This window comes from Cinclus cinclus, chromosome Z (genome assembly GCF_963662255.1).
Source record: "Cinclus cinclus chromosome Z, bCinCin1.1, whole genome shotgun sequence".
Taxonomy (NCBI): domain Eukaryota; kingdom Metazoa; phylum Chordata; class Aves; order Passeriformes; family Cinclidae; genus Cinclus; species Cinclus cinclus.
In genome coordinates, this window is record NC_085084.1 from 67,649,832 (window position 1) to 67,666,466 (window position 16,635).

Below are 16,635 nucleotides of genomic sequence, written 5' to 3' on the forward strand. Positions count from 1 at the left end.
GGTGTTTTTTTAAGCAACACATTTAAACATAAGAAAAAACAAAAACTAGGACTTCAAGCTATAGTAATGGAAATCATAAAAATAAGGGAAATGAAAGCTCAAGATTTCACTGAACCAACTTAAGAAAGGGTAAATTATGCCACTTGTATTCTTTGAGGAAGTATTCTTCACTCAAAGGAAATCAGTAACAAAAACTGAATCTGTATTCCCTGAGGTGCTACCAAGAAACCCACTACCACTGATTCAGCAAATGAAATGGTAAAGCAACAATAAATTAAACAGGTAATTATCAAGAACTCTGAACATCGTGGCAGCTGTATGAGTTGAGTTCCACTTATGATTACCCCACTGTGTTATGACTCCTCTAAATGGACTTTCAACCTCAGTTGAAACAACTTGACATAAGTAATAATTCTATCCCAGAATTTGTCTGATTATTACAATTTCATAACCCAATTTAATTTTATTTACTTTTCTGTACCATGTAAGTTTTATTTTAAAGGAAAAAAAAAAGTGAGGGGAAGATGTCCACACCTCTTGCAATTCCAGAAGGTGCTCTAGCTTAATGGCATTTGCACATATTCAGAGATTATAAAAGGACTCATGTAAAATCAACACATGATCATACATCTTAAAATTTAACCATCATCACTGAAAGACAGTTGCAATATGCTCATTTTATGTCAAAAAGAAAGGTCCGAAAGACCTTTACAAGACAAACGTCTAAGAAAAAGATAACAAAAAAAGCATTTTCTATAATGCACAGATAACTTACTAATTTTTAACAAAATATTCAAAGATTAGGCAAATATTTGTGATCACTAAAGATGTTAAACTAATATTTCTTACCATGAGAACTTGTATGACAGTAGCAGTGTCTCAAATATGGGACAGTAACTGGGAAAGCCAGTTCTTTAAGGAGGTGTGCAATTCCTTTTCAAATCATTATGAAACCACAATAACGTATAAAAGTCCAGAAAGAAAAACTAGTTTCCAGGACACACTGGTATAACTATAGCTGGGGGAAAGTCTGCATGCAAAATTAATCGTAACCTTGTGACTTACTAATGGACTGTTTATGGAAATACTTTTCTCAACAAGTTAATATTTTACTAGGTACTGGAGTGACCTGACTGTGAACTAGAAGCTGAAGACTCATGTCTTTATTGTGACCCATTGAATTAATTGCTACATTAAAATGTCAGGCGACGTGGGACAAGGAAAGGGTGACAGAGCCCCAGGTCCATGCAGACATCAGAAAGAAAACCTGCCTTTGAAGCACTGGAACAAGGCTGATTGCAGCCCAGGACCAGTGAAGAACTCAGTCAGCCTCAGCAACACTCAAGATATGTAACAAACTCCATCACTCTGAATACTCTCCACGGGGAAGGTGACCACTTTCAGAAGACACACTTCCCATACTTGCTTAGTATGTCCAGGTTAAGTATTAGCCAGCCAGTTATGCACCCACACAAAATTAGAAACAAGCTGCTGTATGAATATGGAATAGCAGGGCTCTCAATTCTTATTCCTTGGCTGTCTTCTCACAACTACTGAAGAACTAATGCACTTACACAGAAAGGGTTAAGAATTTTTAAATCCTGTAATTATAGACTATTTTAGAGAGTGCAAATAAGTATACAGCAGCCCAACAAATCCTTATCAAAAGTCACCACGGTAAGAACTAACCATTTCCCTTGTGAGAGCCAGCTTCATCCCCTCCCAGTTATAAAAACATGCCATTTATTTGAACATGGAAAGGGAGTATGCTAGACCCATATTGTCTCATTTCCTATTTCCTTTTAAGTATCAAAATGCAGGTCTTTTCACAATAAGACTCAGAAATGCAATGAAGCATGCATTGGGCCTTCAGGAGATAAAGTGAAATGCTGGCTTTCTAAAATGAACTTCAGGAGGGAAAAAGAACAAGTTCTACAGAGCTTTTTTTCCTCCTCCAAAGTGATTATAAAGAAACATGAGGAAAGATTGGACAGACTGACAGTTAAGAAAAATGCCAAAACCTTGCTTGATAGTAACTACACTGAAAACTTCAACTGCACAATTATTTGTGGTTTCAAGCAAAAACCAGTAGTATAAAAAAATGTTAATAGCACAAAGTCCATATGCCTATTCTGTACCTCCACCAAATCAGAAATTTATTTGTCATCATATCTGATGCACAAATATTTTGAGATCTGGAGGCAATGGTGTCTTCTCATCCAGAGATTAACTGACAATACTTAATGAAAAAAAAGAGTCTATCCTTCCTAAGGCACCAGCTCCCATAACATAAGCTGTGTTCTCCCCACAGAGGGGAGACAGAACAGAGCTGGTCCTAAGTAGTATAACCAGTTGAGCTCTTTCACACAGGTGACACCTCACATCTCTGAAAATGCTGCTACAGTATAAATCAGTCCTCTATCTGGTTTGGCTTTGTTCCAATCCAGTTTGCCTACTTATTAGCTGTGTAAATCCAAGATTGAGCACTTTTGGCTTTATGATCAGAGAAACTTAATGCAGCTTTTGTACCGAGGTTAACCAGAGAAGGCAAATTTGTTCAGTAGTCTTTCCCTTCACAAACATTAATGGAACAGACCTGAATTATTTCCCAACAAGCTGGATGAAACAAACTGTGTTTTTTTTCAAAGTCTTATAACTTTTTAAGTATAGCTATTTATAGCTAAATGTCCTAGGCACATAAAAGAAACAGGCTTACCACTTTCACCATTATAACCTTTGAATCCAGGTTTTAATCATGACAAACTCCTGAGTTTTTTAGATATTTAACAAATCAGCATGCATCAAAACACTATCAGCTTAGCCCAGGCAAAAGCAACTTAAGTGTGGTAATTGAACCACGCATTCCTATGTAGAGATTCTGTTACAGCCAGGAGGTCTTGCAGTTTGTAACATATACTACATTACCAGATGTTGCACCCTTTTTCCCCCACCTCTCTGCATCCGAAGTTCTAGAGGTACTTAGTGCCTGAAGCATCAGAAGCAGTCCAGCCTGCTAACTTTACAAGTCCTGGAAAAAGTTTTATGTAGTTGAGTGCCACAAGGTGCAAAGAACATACCTAGCCACTGTGAGTACAACAGGTATGGTAGCCTCATCCTGCTGCCAGCTGCTACAAAAAGCTGATGAGCAGAGAAAGCTCACTCAGAACTCTGACAGTCACATGTAACTCCATGGTGGGCACAGTGGTAAACTTGGATGCTGATTTTCCTCCGAAGTGGAAATTATGCTTAGAACAAAATCCAAACTAGTTAGTCACATACTTAGTGATAAATGCCTTGCTTTATTTCAGGCTAAGGCACCAATCTTACAAATATGATAGATACACATGAAGTGAACATTTGCTCACCAAGAATACCAATAAAGCCTATAAGGCTCCACCACTGTTTAAGGTTTTTGCTAGAGGCTCACTCACAAGATTTAAATCTGAGTTCTTGTTGAAGTCCTAGCTAGTTATGGCTATTTAGTTCTCAACTACTCACACACATGCAAATACGTTATATACAGTTGAAATACTAATGCATACAGCTAAACTGCTTCCTGGGAATAAATACTTTCAAGAAACTATTTGTTAAATAAGAAAAAGTGAAAGACCTATTTTGATGAAGCTCCTATGGAACCCTGTCTGCCTACATGACAGAAACTGGCAGATTTCCTACTAGTTCCCCTTGCTAGTTCCTCAACAGTCTACCCGGTAGGTTGAAAGGAAGCCAAAAATTCTGGAAGTTCTGGCTGTGCTCTCTCCCCTGCAGTTTTGATTCCCAGGGTCTACAAGTGGCTTGTCCTGGCAATTCTCATTTGCAGTCAATCTTAAAATGAAGGAATGCGATTCATATATAGCTGATTTCAAAATGTCAAAGCAATTCTTCTCCACTCGGCTTCGCTGGGCATCCTCACTAGCAGCAGCAGAATTGTAAAAGCTGCCACAAACATGCAACTCAGAGCAGGTCAGAACAAGCAAACAGTAGAGCATAGTAATTTACTGCTGAGACACCAGGAAGAATTAAATACTTCAGCACATTTACCAGGACAAGACAGGTTACCATTGTACCTGAACATGTTGGAACTTAACCACATGCTTAAAAGACAAATCTGACAGTACAGCCACTTACCATACATACATTTAATTTTTCATAAAGAGCTAATCTATATTTCAGGATTTTCAATATAAATGATGATTTCAAGATCAAGTATAACTATGCTTCAAATCAGTTTAGAAAGATGAACAGTAAGCAGTTTCATTAGTTTACTGTCATGAATTAAGGCTTGGTTAAAGACACTATTTTTCTGAGAAACGCCAGTTTTCACAAAGGTTCATGATGTTATTAGTAAACTGTATCCCAAAGAGCAACAGACAAGGAAAGTTACTGTCACTATTTTATTTGGAACAGACAGTAAACATTAGAATGATATGTCATCGAGACCTTTTTCATGGACATGTCAATGGGCAATGTTCAGATCAAATCTTTCCAACAATTTTTTTTTCTTCAGAAAGGGAAGCTGATCTTCTACTGCAGAAAGGAGACAGGATTTGCAGGAGGGTCTAGGAGTCTGCAAATCCTGAGTTCTCTCCTTCTCTGGAATAAGACCATCTCCTCAGACTGAGAAATTCTTTTTGGCAAAAATAATGAGCATCTCAGGTACAGGGAACACTTAATTTTTTGTTTTAATATATATTACTACTCTGGTACTTTCTAAGCCTTTTTCCTGTGTTTTCCATTCCTAAGACAGTCAACTTGGACCCACTGGTCTTTGAAGGAAAAAAGCATTCTTTTTCAGAATTGAATCCTTTGCCACCAGAAATATAGCAGAAAGGAGTGACAACAGTAACCACATTAAACAGAGGATGCTGGCATGCAGCATAAGCCAAACGCAATGATGAGGCATGGATCTCCCAAGTCAAACACTTTGTCAGTCCATACCTTTCCTCACTCAGCTTGCTGAGTGTATCAGTGTATGTTGGTTTACAATGCTGAACGCATTCTTACATGAAAGCGCCTTACAACTTTGAAAAGATGGAATCATCTCTGTTTAATACAAAATATTTATTATTTTATTATGTGTCCTCTTACCACAAAAAAAAAAAAAAGCCACTGAGTCTGCATGTTAATCTTCACAGAGAGAGAAATCAAGCAAATCAAACATTTCCATATTGGTTTGGCACAAGGCACTTCTAAAATGACAACCCTGAAGGCCACCTGCATTTCTCCCTACCAGAGCTCTGCATGGCTTAAGGTGTCTCATGCTTTCTTATCTACAAAGCTGGAGGGGAGTGAAGCAGGAGATTCTTCTCCCTCTTCTTGTACTACTGGCTTAAAGCAAATGCAGAACAATCTGCAGGTCTTTAGGATCTCTTTTCCATGTACCCTGCTCTTCTACCCAGGAACCTCTGGGAAGGGTAAGAAACATGCAGTTGCAACTCAAGAGTAAATTCCCCTCCACAGAATGAACTCTGACTTAGTTAATTTCAGGAAGATATCTGAGGAAGTGTGTAAACAAGGCTGTGTGGAGCAGAATGTTTGAGGCCACCAGCCCTAGCCCTTACCTCAGAGGTTCAAAGAGAAAGCAAGTTATTCTGGTTACTGTGACCCTGCCAGAAACCACCACCCACCCCTGCCAGGTAGACAGTGAAGAGCTTGGCTGCATTTACTGGGCATTACAGAGAAAGTTTCCACACCATGGAAAACTTAATAGAAACCCCAAAGACCTCGCACTTTCTACAGGCTGGGGCATTCCATTTTCCTGCAGAGACCAGGAGACCTACTGTAATAAGCTGTTAATTATAAATCAATGCAGAATTTGCAGTTAAAAACCCCAAAAAAACAATGTTAATTCTATCTTTAGAGGAGAAGCCATTTTCTGGATCTATATGGGGCATTACTGAATTACCTTTTTAAAAATAAACTTATGCATATTAGTACAGTTTTATGAGTAACTCCATCCAGCTCCACACAATTAAAAAACTAACTCTTCACACTTCCATTTCAAGTATGAAAGAACTTCACCCAACTACAGAAGCCATCCCCTATGTTTTATTTATATGAATAATCTAACAAAATTAATATGCAATACAAATCCTTAATATGGAAGATCCTTTCCAACTTTTTAAGAATACATTAATATTGTCCCAGCAAGCTTCCATGCTAATCAAAACTGCAATAATTTCTTACATTAAGCAAAGAAATCTGCAATTGTAGCTAAGACTTCTGTAGAGGCATTTCCTTTCGTGAAATAAACATTTCAGATCTTTATTTATGGAAAAATTTAAGACACTAATTATAGAACTAATGCTAAAATTAAAATGCGCAACCAGAGAAAAAAGACTGGAAAGACTACTGATATCAGATCTTGCAACTCTACCATCTAAAATCATGAAAGAAGTAATTAAAAAAAAATAAAAAATTGATAAATGGAGGAACTGTCCCTGACTACACAAGAATTTTCAAACTATATATCCAGCAACCAGAAATTAAAAGTAACCGTCATAATTCAAAGCAATTAGAATATTGTCTTAGTCATGGTGGTAAACAAACACTAGCCTGTTAGACTGTCTTAATCTGACAAGGTCAATTAACTGCACACAAACTGCAAACTGGATGTGACTGCAAGTTCCACACAGAATCCCACAGATTAACCACACCTTTGACATATATTTTTGTATACATCTCCAAATGCTGAGCACTTACATATTATCTGAGGGGAAAATATCATCCACTGAGCTTAGAAGCTTCCCTTTTAAAGAATACTAGAGTTTTAAAATAATACTGTACAGACATTTTGTTTGCAGTAAAATGTGATGTAAGACAAAATTTGTATAAATTTGTATGAAAATTCCCAAAACAGTTTCTCACTTTGTTATGACAAATTAGGGTTAGAGCTTTTTTTCCCTTAAGCATTTTAAGTATTTAGACCAAGCTCTTCTAGCATCTGAAAGGAACAGCCCTGGAGATGGAAACATGACAGTTACCAAGGACTGCAAAAATCATCAGGGTGAAAGACAGTATTTCAGATAAGTAACTACTCAAATATATGCACACCTTTGAGGGCAAACTACCAGCTCCCAAAAGTACCTGATCATCACTGCTGACAGCTGGTAAGAACTTGTTTCAGTTTGCTGAAAAGCAAGATGACTGGAGGCTCAAGAACAGGATGGGGAAGAGCTCAGAAAGCAAGATGTCAGATGTGGTCAGATGTCAGTGAGGTCAAGCAGATGCAAGTCATTTCCCAGCATTCCATTTCCACCTTCCACAGTGACCTTGGGCAAGTTACAAGGAGCTGCAGTACCAAGAACAGGGTGAAATCTATTGATGGGAAATACTAGGAAAGAACTGAAGTTGCCCAGTACAATAATCACATTAGCATTCATTTAACTATGAATTAGAATACTAGGACAAGAGAGGTGAGAACTGACAATATTATGCTATATTTCCATGAATGACTTGAATAGTTTACACTTTAGGGACACAAATTAAATACATGGAGACAGTGTGAAACAAACGTAGATTAACTTGAATTACAGTTTAATCTCAGAAACAGGAATACTCTATGACATTCTAAGTTTAAAGAAAAAAACCACTTTTTGCGAACATCTTAAAGTCTTTGATCATCCCATGCTGAATGCCATCAAAACAACTGGACATTAATAATCCAAAAAAGAGAGGAAGAGATGTCTCCATGACCTTTTATTAAGACCATTTGAAAACTATTTCATCAACTTCCAGAGAGCTGGTAAATAATTTCCAGTTTCAAATTGCTCTTAAGTAGCAAATAAATAGAGCTGCTGTGTTCTCAGGACATTTTACAGCCAAGGTCCAACAAAACTAATCTTCTAAAAGCACACCAATAAACAAACAACCCCTGCAAAATAAAGCAAAGAAATAAACCCCAAAACTCAACAAAAAGAGCAACCCAAAACCTACAAGCCTAGAAACAGACCAAGAAACCAAAAACCCACAAACTCCCTGCCCTGCCCCCCAGAAAAAAAAACAAACAACAAAACACACCAAAACCCCCTCAAAACTCCAAACATACAGGAAAAAAAATAGTCAGAACACTTCAGCACTAACCAGAATTCTCCAGTTCTACTTGTGTAGCATTGTGAGATTGGAAAGCAGAAGCAACCCTGCAGGCAATACACCCAGCTCTGGGTAGAGATAAAAAGGATGGTAGCAACAGAAAGCAACTCTCCATTTTACCATGTCCTCCTAGTCACACACAGACAAGTAATGAAGCCCTTTAAAAGGCTTTCTGTCCACTCTGCCTTAAGCAAAAGAATGAACTGTAATTCTAGAGTTTTAAGCGAGCACACAGCAGATAAAATGTAAATTAAGAATGACCCTCTGGTCTCTGCCGAGAATCCTCTGAGAACACTCAGATTAGGCTTAGAAACTCAGAACTCAAACCAGATCCATACTCTTATCACCACTTCTGCTGAAAACTAGTTTTACAAGTTTGTTTAAAAAACAGCTACATGGCAACATATAATTTGTATTTAAAACAAGCTTAAGCCAAGTTTCACCAATACTGGAAGCCAGTGAAAGCCAACAGAAGCATTCCCACAGTCATTCCACCCCCAGATACTCGTTTCTACTTTCGACTCATGCTCCCCTGCAGCAGCATAAATCACTGCACAGCTGCAACATCACTTTTGAAAGTGTTAATACACTAAAAGGTTTAGTGAAGTTCAAATCCTTCATACAGAAAGAAAAACTGGTCTTCAAATCTTCTGCTCTACATGTTTGGGTAAAATATGACTGCATATGTCTACACACAGGTATTGCACTGAGCAGTACTTAGACTCCACTGAGTGACAGTAGAGACTGAACCTTTAGTATCACTAAATCCAACGAGACAGAAAGCTCCAGATCAGTTAGTTACAATCTATTTACTTTGCACAGGAACAAAGAAACTGCCATACCAGATCAGACCATTTAAGCAGAACCCTACAACTTGCAATAACTAAAAGTGATAAAAATCAGACATGGTAGAGGGTGACCCTCTTCCAAAAGTACTCACAAGCCACAGAGCACAGAAGAGGTAGAAAGGCAATCTTGTCTCACCACAGTATCCACTCAAATTGCATGCAGAAAATCTGGTGCCTTATTTACACAGACTGTTATAAACATCAAGCATTAGAGACTTAGATAAAATACAAAATGATATTTTACCTTAGCTGGGAATAGCACGATCAATAATAAACTATATTTTTTTACCTTAGCTACATTCTGACAGGAACAGACAAAGTTAGCATTTCAGTGGCAGAAAAATCCTTGGCCATGCTGTGCAGTTACTGTAGGTGCTCCCCCTCTGTTCCCACTCCAACTCCCAGTGCTCCGTTAAAAGCATTCATGTCCTCATTTGAAAGTTATCAAAGGTGCTACAAATTGATAAACAGAGCTGAAACCAGTGTGCTTTTATTAGTACACTTGTACATATAGACAAAACTTCGGTTTTACAGTGTGTCTTTGGTGTCCCTAGCATCTGTCAAACAGCAACTGCAGAAAAATACAGTATAAACATCTACAAGGGCTGCCTTGCAGCTGAACTATCCTACCATATGCCTTTTCAAAAACCTAATTTTCATGGAAGTCATAAAGTATATGGTTACTGCACACAGAAGAGATGATCTACACCATTTATTTACTTTCGATTTTATAAAAAACATGATTACAGCAATATAAACTAATTCTGTACTTGGGGAAGTAGTAAGCCTTCTACACCAATTTCAGACACAAACATTAATGTCTGAATGTTTTAGAAGCACATCGTTAAGCTCACAAAAAAGGAGGTGCACTTCACCTCCATGGATTTCCCTCATGCTACAAGAAATCACACTACAGTTATCACTGAATTCACTATTTACATCTTGTTATAAACAAAAACAATATACTGATGGTAAACAATATATATGGGATAAGAGATCTGAAGTGCTTTATCATGTTGAAGCTGCAATTCCTAGGATAACAGCTCCCTTATTCTCTTATAGTGGTATAAGATAGCTTACACCCTTCACTGCTTTTATAATATTCATTCTACTCAAAATATTCTACTTAAGCAGAACGCTTGAGAGCTTAAAGAAAAAAGGTAATATTTACATCTATAATTCAACAGCAGCCAGTTTCCCTTCTCAGCTTCATTTTGAGGCTCAGGAAGGTCTTCCAGCATAAACAGAAACAGAGAACCTATTTAAAAGGAAGTCACTGTAATACCAAACAGACTGATAGGGGGACTTTGGAGCAAGCACAGTATCTTCTAACTAATAGTAGATCCTTACAGGAAAGTACAACTAACTGTATTCAAAGCCTCCCCATAAAACATTATTTAAATTATGCCTTTCAGTTTGCCTCCTAATAAATATCTGGGCAACAGCTGCCCAGGCAAATTTAATGTGTATTACTGCTACATATAAATTTGGCTCTCTCCTCCAGATAAAACAAGTCAATATTAAAATGAGGGCACACAGAAGTTTTAAACTTTTAAACAACTTGATAAAGTACAACTTAGTCTAATATCCTTTTATTGGTAACATAGCACACAGAATTACTGAGATACTCTACATGAGCATTTATAGGGTATTTCTGAAGGAGAATTATTGTTAAAGTTATGTATTTTCAATGGCACTTAAACTCAGAGTGGACTCACTGAAATACTGAAGAGAAAGCATTTGGCATTCAGTATTTTCTAAGATTTGTTAACATTCCTAGTTAAATAGCACAAAGCACTTACAAATATTTTAACTTGTATACACACTCAATATACTGATTTGCTCAAATGCAGGTACTTAAAAGTAAGCAAAACCGTCAGTATGAAAAGGAAAAAAAATTCCACAGCTGCTTTGTCATTGCAGCTGTGGGACCAGCTACCAAGGATGGACGCAGCGTTTCAGCACTGATGCGATACCCATTGACCTTCCTGCACCTTTAACATCAAGCCTAACTCCAACTTGCTATCACCATGAGACTCAACTGCTTCGAACATATTCTGACACAGACACTTTTTTTCTTGAAAGCCACAAAACTCGATATAATTATATTACAATATACAGTCCATTATAATTTCATGACGTTATGAAAACAAAGGCAGTGCTGAGAATTTATAAAAAGACAAGGCACTCAATGAAATTTGTACATCATTCCCCTTCCCCTAAACATTTATGATTTTCTGTAAGTACAGAGTCATTTTTTATCTGAACAACCACACCATAATGAGTATTTTTACACAGCCCTAGGAACAGGCCAAAATCCATCTGAATTGCTGAGAGTACATACAAACAGGACATTGGTTTAGAAAACCGCTCTTAATACAGTACTCCCTTGGCAATTTAACCTTTAAAAATATTGCTCAGGTTTGACTGACATAAGACACAACTGAAAAGAACACACAAGTTATAACGGAATTATATTTTTATGAGGTTTAAGTGATTAGCCAAACTGTAAGGCATCACTAAAATAGGTCTCTGGATGTTAATACTAAGTTCTTAAACTACAGAGTCCACATCAGGTAAAACTTGACAAGAGGTCCAGGTGAAATTGTCATCTTCACATCAAAACTACATGGTCATACTCCACTGCCTACACATCAGTAAGACCCAGCGAGTACATGTTAAAGCTGAAACGTGTACTTAAGTACTTGAACTGCTTCACCACGGATATAAGTTCACTTTCATCCTGAATACTTGCACATATGTTAAGCTGGCGAAATACTGGCAGTTCACAAGAAAATTGACTTATGAATTAATACGTACAGAAAGCTGCAAAAACACCAGGGCGCTGAATATAACCACTTCAATTTACCACCTAGACTAAGACACCGACAAAATTACTTTCTCCTAGGAAAACAGACCAGAGAGAATATTTATGCTTCTAAGTCTTCCCTCTTCTTACTAAAAGAAATCAGTTCTGCATTACCGCGAAGCTACAAATCAGAATCTGACTTCAGAGAAGTCCGGGCAGGGAGGAGGGGGCAGGAGGGGGAAACACAAATAAAATAAAGTCGATTACTCAGTTTTGCGGCAAAACTCAGTGCTCGGGCAGCGCCTGGGAGCACCCAAGGCAGGCGCTCAGCCGCCGCCCGGAGCCCGGCCCCAGCCCCGCGGGCAGCACCGCGCTCGCTCGCCCCGAGCCCCAATGGCTGCTGACACATCCGGCCCCGGCCCCGCCACCGCACCGAGTTCACAGGCTCACACTTCAAAGCCTTTCGGGACTCCGGCAGGAGTCAAACACAAACGTACCCCGCTGCCAGACGGGCCGCCCCCCGCGGCTCCGCTCCCGCGGCTCGGCTCCCGCGCAGTCCCGCACCACTGACAGCTGCGGCCGGCGGGGCAGCCCGGCCCAGCCCGGCCCGGCCCGGCCGTGCCCCTCCCTCCGCCCCGTACCAGGTGCCCCGGGGGAAGGCGGGCGAGCTCTGCCCGCCGCGCCCCAGCGCTGCGCTCCGCGGCGGCTCCCGCCGCCCCCGCATCCGCTACCGGCCCGCGGCCAGGAGGGAACGGGGCGCCGGAGCCCGCCCCGAGCCCCGTCCGCAGGAACAGCCCCGACGCCGCCGCTGTCACGCAGCGCCCGCCGGGACCGACCCCTGCCCGCCTCGCCAGCCGCCGGCGCCCCTCACCTCGCGGCCGGGGACGGCTCCATCCTCCGGTCGGCGGCGGGGTCCGTCCCCGCCAGGCTCCCCGCCGGCAGCGGCTCCAGGAGCTCGGCGCAGCGGCTGGGGAAGGCAGCCGGGCTGGAGGGGCTGCAGCGAGGCGGCCCGGTCAGGTAGTGGAGCAGCAGCGTCTCGGGGGGCTCCGGCGAGGAGGAGGAGGAAGAGGAGGAGGCGGCCGGAGGGGTGGCGAGGAAGAGGGGCGCCTCCGGCAGCCGGTCCAGCTCCACGCTCCGCACTTTGCGCAGCTGCTTCCGTCTCCAGTCAGAGCGCTGTTCCCGGCAGCCGCCGCCGCCCGCCTCCCGCAAGAGCCCCCCGCCGCTCCCGGCGACGCTCCCCGCCACCGCGCCGCCCTTCAGGCTCCCGCAGGCGGCGGCGGCGGCCGCCTCCGCGCCGCCGCCCGAGGATAATCCCGATGACGAGGCGCGATCCCCCGCCGCCGCCGCCATTTTCTCTGTCGGGTCACATCGGGCTCCCGAGCACCGGGGGCCGCCGGCGGACAGCGCGCTGCGCAAACGGCGCCGCCTGCGCAAACGGCGTAGGGCGGGGGCGGACGGCGGGCGCGGATTGGCGGCTGTGGGCGCCGGGGCGGGGCCTCAGCCGTAGGTGCCGCGGGGCCGCGCCCCGCCCGCCCCCGCGCAGGTGTCTGGGGAGGGAGGGAGCCGGGCGGGAGCTGCGCCTGCTGCCGTCAGCGCTGCTCTGCGGGGCTGGGGCTGGGTCGGAACCGGACGGGGTCCGTCCGTACAGCCCAGCCAAGCTCGGGAGACGGTGGAGGCGCCAAGCGGGGAGCGCGGCCCCGCCCTCACCGGCCCTCCCCACGTGCGGAAGAGCAGCGGAGGCTCCGGTGCCCCGGGCAGGGTACGGCCGGACTGGGCGGGCCCGGGCTGGGCTCGGCTCGGCTCGGCTCGGCTCCCCCGAGCGAGGCACGGTGAAGCGTTTCCCGGGTCTCAGAGCGCTCCTAGCTCGCACCCCGTAACCTGAGCCGCTCCTCTCCCCAGCATTTCCCTGGCAGCCGGCGAGGGGCCGGGAAGAGGGGAGCGGCCGCGCTGCCACGCTGCTTGCAGCCGAGGAATCGCCTCTCCAAAGTGCCCCAGCTCACCTGGTCGTCCCTCTCTGGAGTCATTAGGAAATTACACACACATCCTCGCTCGTAGTCTCCGCGCGTCCTTCTCCGGGCTGCCCTCAGTTGGCCGGCGCCGCTCCCTCCATTCTCCGGTATTTCTCCATGTCTGTAAACGACGGAGAAGCGTTAATGTCTCTCCGGAGCACACCCGTCTCCATGTGTGCGCCGGAATGCACGTGTCGATGAGGTTATACCCTGCCACGCACACCTACCGCTGCGGCTGTTTCCTGAGAGACTGCGAGAGAGAAGAAACGCAGCAGACATCACATGACCCGAACCCAGCGGAGGTTCAAGTAAATTTTCTACTTGTCAGGATTTTCACTTGACCACATTGGGGTGGTTTTGCTTTCTGATCTGAGATAAGGAAAAATGAATATTGCTATGCATACAAGGTTGTTTTCAGGACGGTGTGATTTTTAGATATAGTAGAAGTCACGCAGTTCAAAGCACTTAAGCTGAATATTTCAGCCTTATTTCTCAGAATGTGGTAGGTATTTAAATGTAACATTAACTCATTGTCTCAACAATGATTATTGGTATGATCAGTTTGCTGGGAAAGGTGATTTGATCTGAAGCACTATTTGAGTGAGAATTACCTTCTAACAGAAGCAGATTCTTTCTTGCCTTACATATATGATCAGTCCCTAAATGCAGGGTCTTTGCTGGACAATGTGATGAGCAGATAGGAAAAGTTTTTTCCCTCTAGACAAAAATCTGAAAGCACTCTTTGTACTCTGTAATACCAGTAGGTAAGGTCTTGAGGTCACACTGAGTGAATTATTTAGTTGGTCTGTCAAAATGCTACACTACAACCATCCTTGTGCAGGTTTTTCAGTGAAGGATGAAGTGAGAAAGTCAGTTGCATTCCTTGTCATCTTGCAAGTATATGGTTTCTTTGGAATAAACAGATCATTTAATATTCTCTTGTAAGGTACATCTCAGAGATGTAAATTCTGAGTTTCATGAAGGTCACATTTGACACTTTCTTAAAACTTCTGCTATAAATTACAGACAGTTTTCTGGAAGATTCCTAGACCAAGACACGTTGACAAAGTAAGAATGTTACTCATGGGAATAAGATAACAAAGTATCCACTTTGTAGCCACAGCATGAAATTATTTGCATTCAAATTAGTGTACTCATATCTTTTGGAATATGCCCCTCTAGCATAAAATCACATTTATAGAAAAAGGAAAGAAAATAACCACACAAAACCCTATGCTTTATGCTTTAGTTGATTTTGCTTCAACTTTTATGCTTTTAAAGACATCTAAACAGAGCAAGAATATTACTTCAGGTATTTTATAAATACTCATAACATTGAAGAGGAATATCCCATTGAATAGCAATTGGTCGGAATAGAATACAGGGAAGAAAAACCATATCTTCAATAAAAATTAATCTGGGAGGTGAGGGTGCATACAGTGTGTGTGACAGTTCTAGGGGACAGCTCTCTCAGAGTGCCAAGACTCCAGCAAGGGAGAAGGAAACAGGAAATTCAAGGAAAATGTCAGAGTGGCAGTATTGAGGGATGTGCATGTACACTGAGGTGAAACATTTTCTGGAAAGCAGCTAAGAACAAGGCAAAACATAAAATACTGGGACAGTGGGAGCCATCAGTGTACGAAATAGCTGGAAGGAGACAGGTGCTGTCACCACTTTTGTTAATATATTACTTTGCCTTTTGAGTAAGGCCAGTGCTGTCAAGGTTTTGAGTTACCTTTGGATAAGATGCAAAGTGGAAAACCCTTACTATTCCGTCATTTAAAAATGCATGGCATTCCTTATAATGGTTGTTTATCTCTTCATAACCTGCTGAATTTCAATTTCAATAAATTACATTCTGCCTATAATCCTTATATTAACCTTATTTTTTCAAATGTGTGTTTCTCCACTGTGCCTTGACCAGAGAAGGAAGCAAAGTGGCTAATGAAACCCACCCTCCATTCCTCACTCCAGAACACTGTGTCGTGCGTTGCTGGCATGCAACACAAGTTTATGCACAATATAAAGGCTCTACCACTTTGAAATCACAAATTGAACATGCTGACTGACATCTGTGTTTTCTCATTTGCTCTTAAACTTTTTTTAGCACTTAAATGAGTTGAGCTGATTAGAAAAAAAAGCACAAAATTTACTGAAGAGCTCTGAAAGATACTCAGATACCTCTTGCTCAGACTATTTCTCAGTCTGACTAAAACACAGCTCTAGAAGGTAACATGAGACTAACTTCTAGCAGTTTTCAGTCACAAGTAACGGCACCCGTGGTTTGTTATGAAACAGAGGCCTTTGGCCTCAAATTAGCATCGTGCAATATTTGGAACATCTACTGCTGTACACAAAGGAACTTCTGTTTGGGAACGCACTAAGATTTTGCAAGCCAAGGAGTTTCCTTGTTGCACAAAACTTGTAACAGTGTAATGAATAATCAACAACTTTCAACATGCTAGAGATAGGAATCTGCTGTGCCCCTGAATGCATAACCTAGGCATCATCATGCACAAACAGAATAAATATGAGAGATAACACCGTCCACAGTTTCTGGTCTTGACTAAACATGCAAAAAAGTGCTTTAATACTGTACACAAACTGGATTTTCCCTGTCTTTTTAGTCTGTGTAGAAAGACTTATCCCCACCTTGATCTTCTATTCATTCTTTCCGTTTTGAGAAAGGGAAAACAAACCTGCTCCTATGCCAAAATCCTTCCCTGTTTACTCCTCCATGTAATGGAAAAGTCAAGCAAGTAAATGAGGACCAATCTGAAGACCTTTTCATGCTTGTTTCCTAGGTCCTACTGAAAATCTGCTGACATCACTGTCTTCTGTAGAAATGCTTTGCCATCTTGCTGATGCACCATTTTTA

The 16,635-nt window shown here is 42.0% G+C and overlaps 1 protein-coding gene across 1 annotated transcript in view; it reads right to left on the bottom strand.

Moving 5' to 3' along the window:
• MAP3K1 (mitogen-activated protein kinase kinase kinase 1) overlaps positions 1–13,119 on the bottom strand; it is a 54,311-nt gene extending 41,192 nt beyond the window's left edge. The window contains exon 1 of the mRNA XM_062512890.1: positions 12,620–13,119. Within this exon, the coding sequence (XP_062368874.1) occupies positions 12,620–13,098 (479 nt within the window). The 5' untranslated portion in view covers positions 13,099–13,119. The remainder of the gene's footprint in view (positions 1–12,619) is intronic.
• Between the last annotated feature and the right edge of the window lie 3,516 nt (positions 13,120–16,635).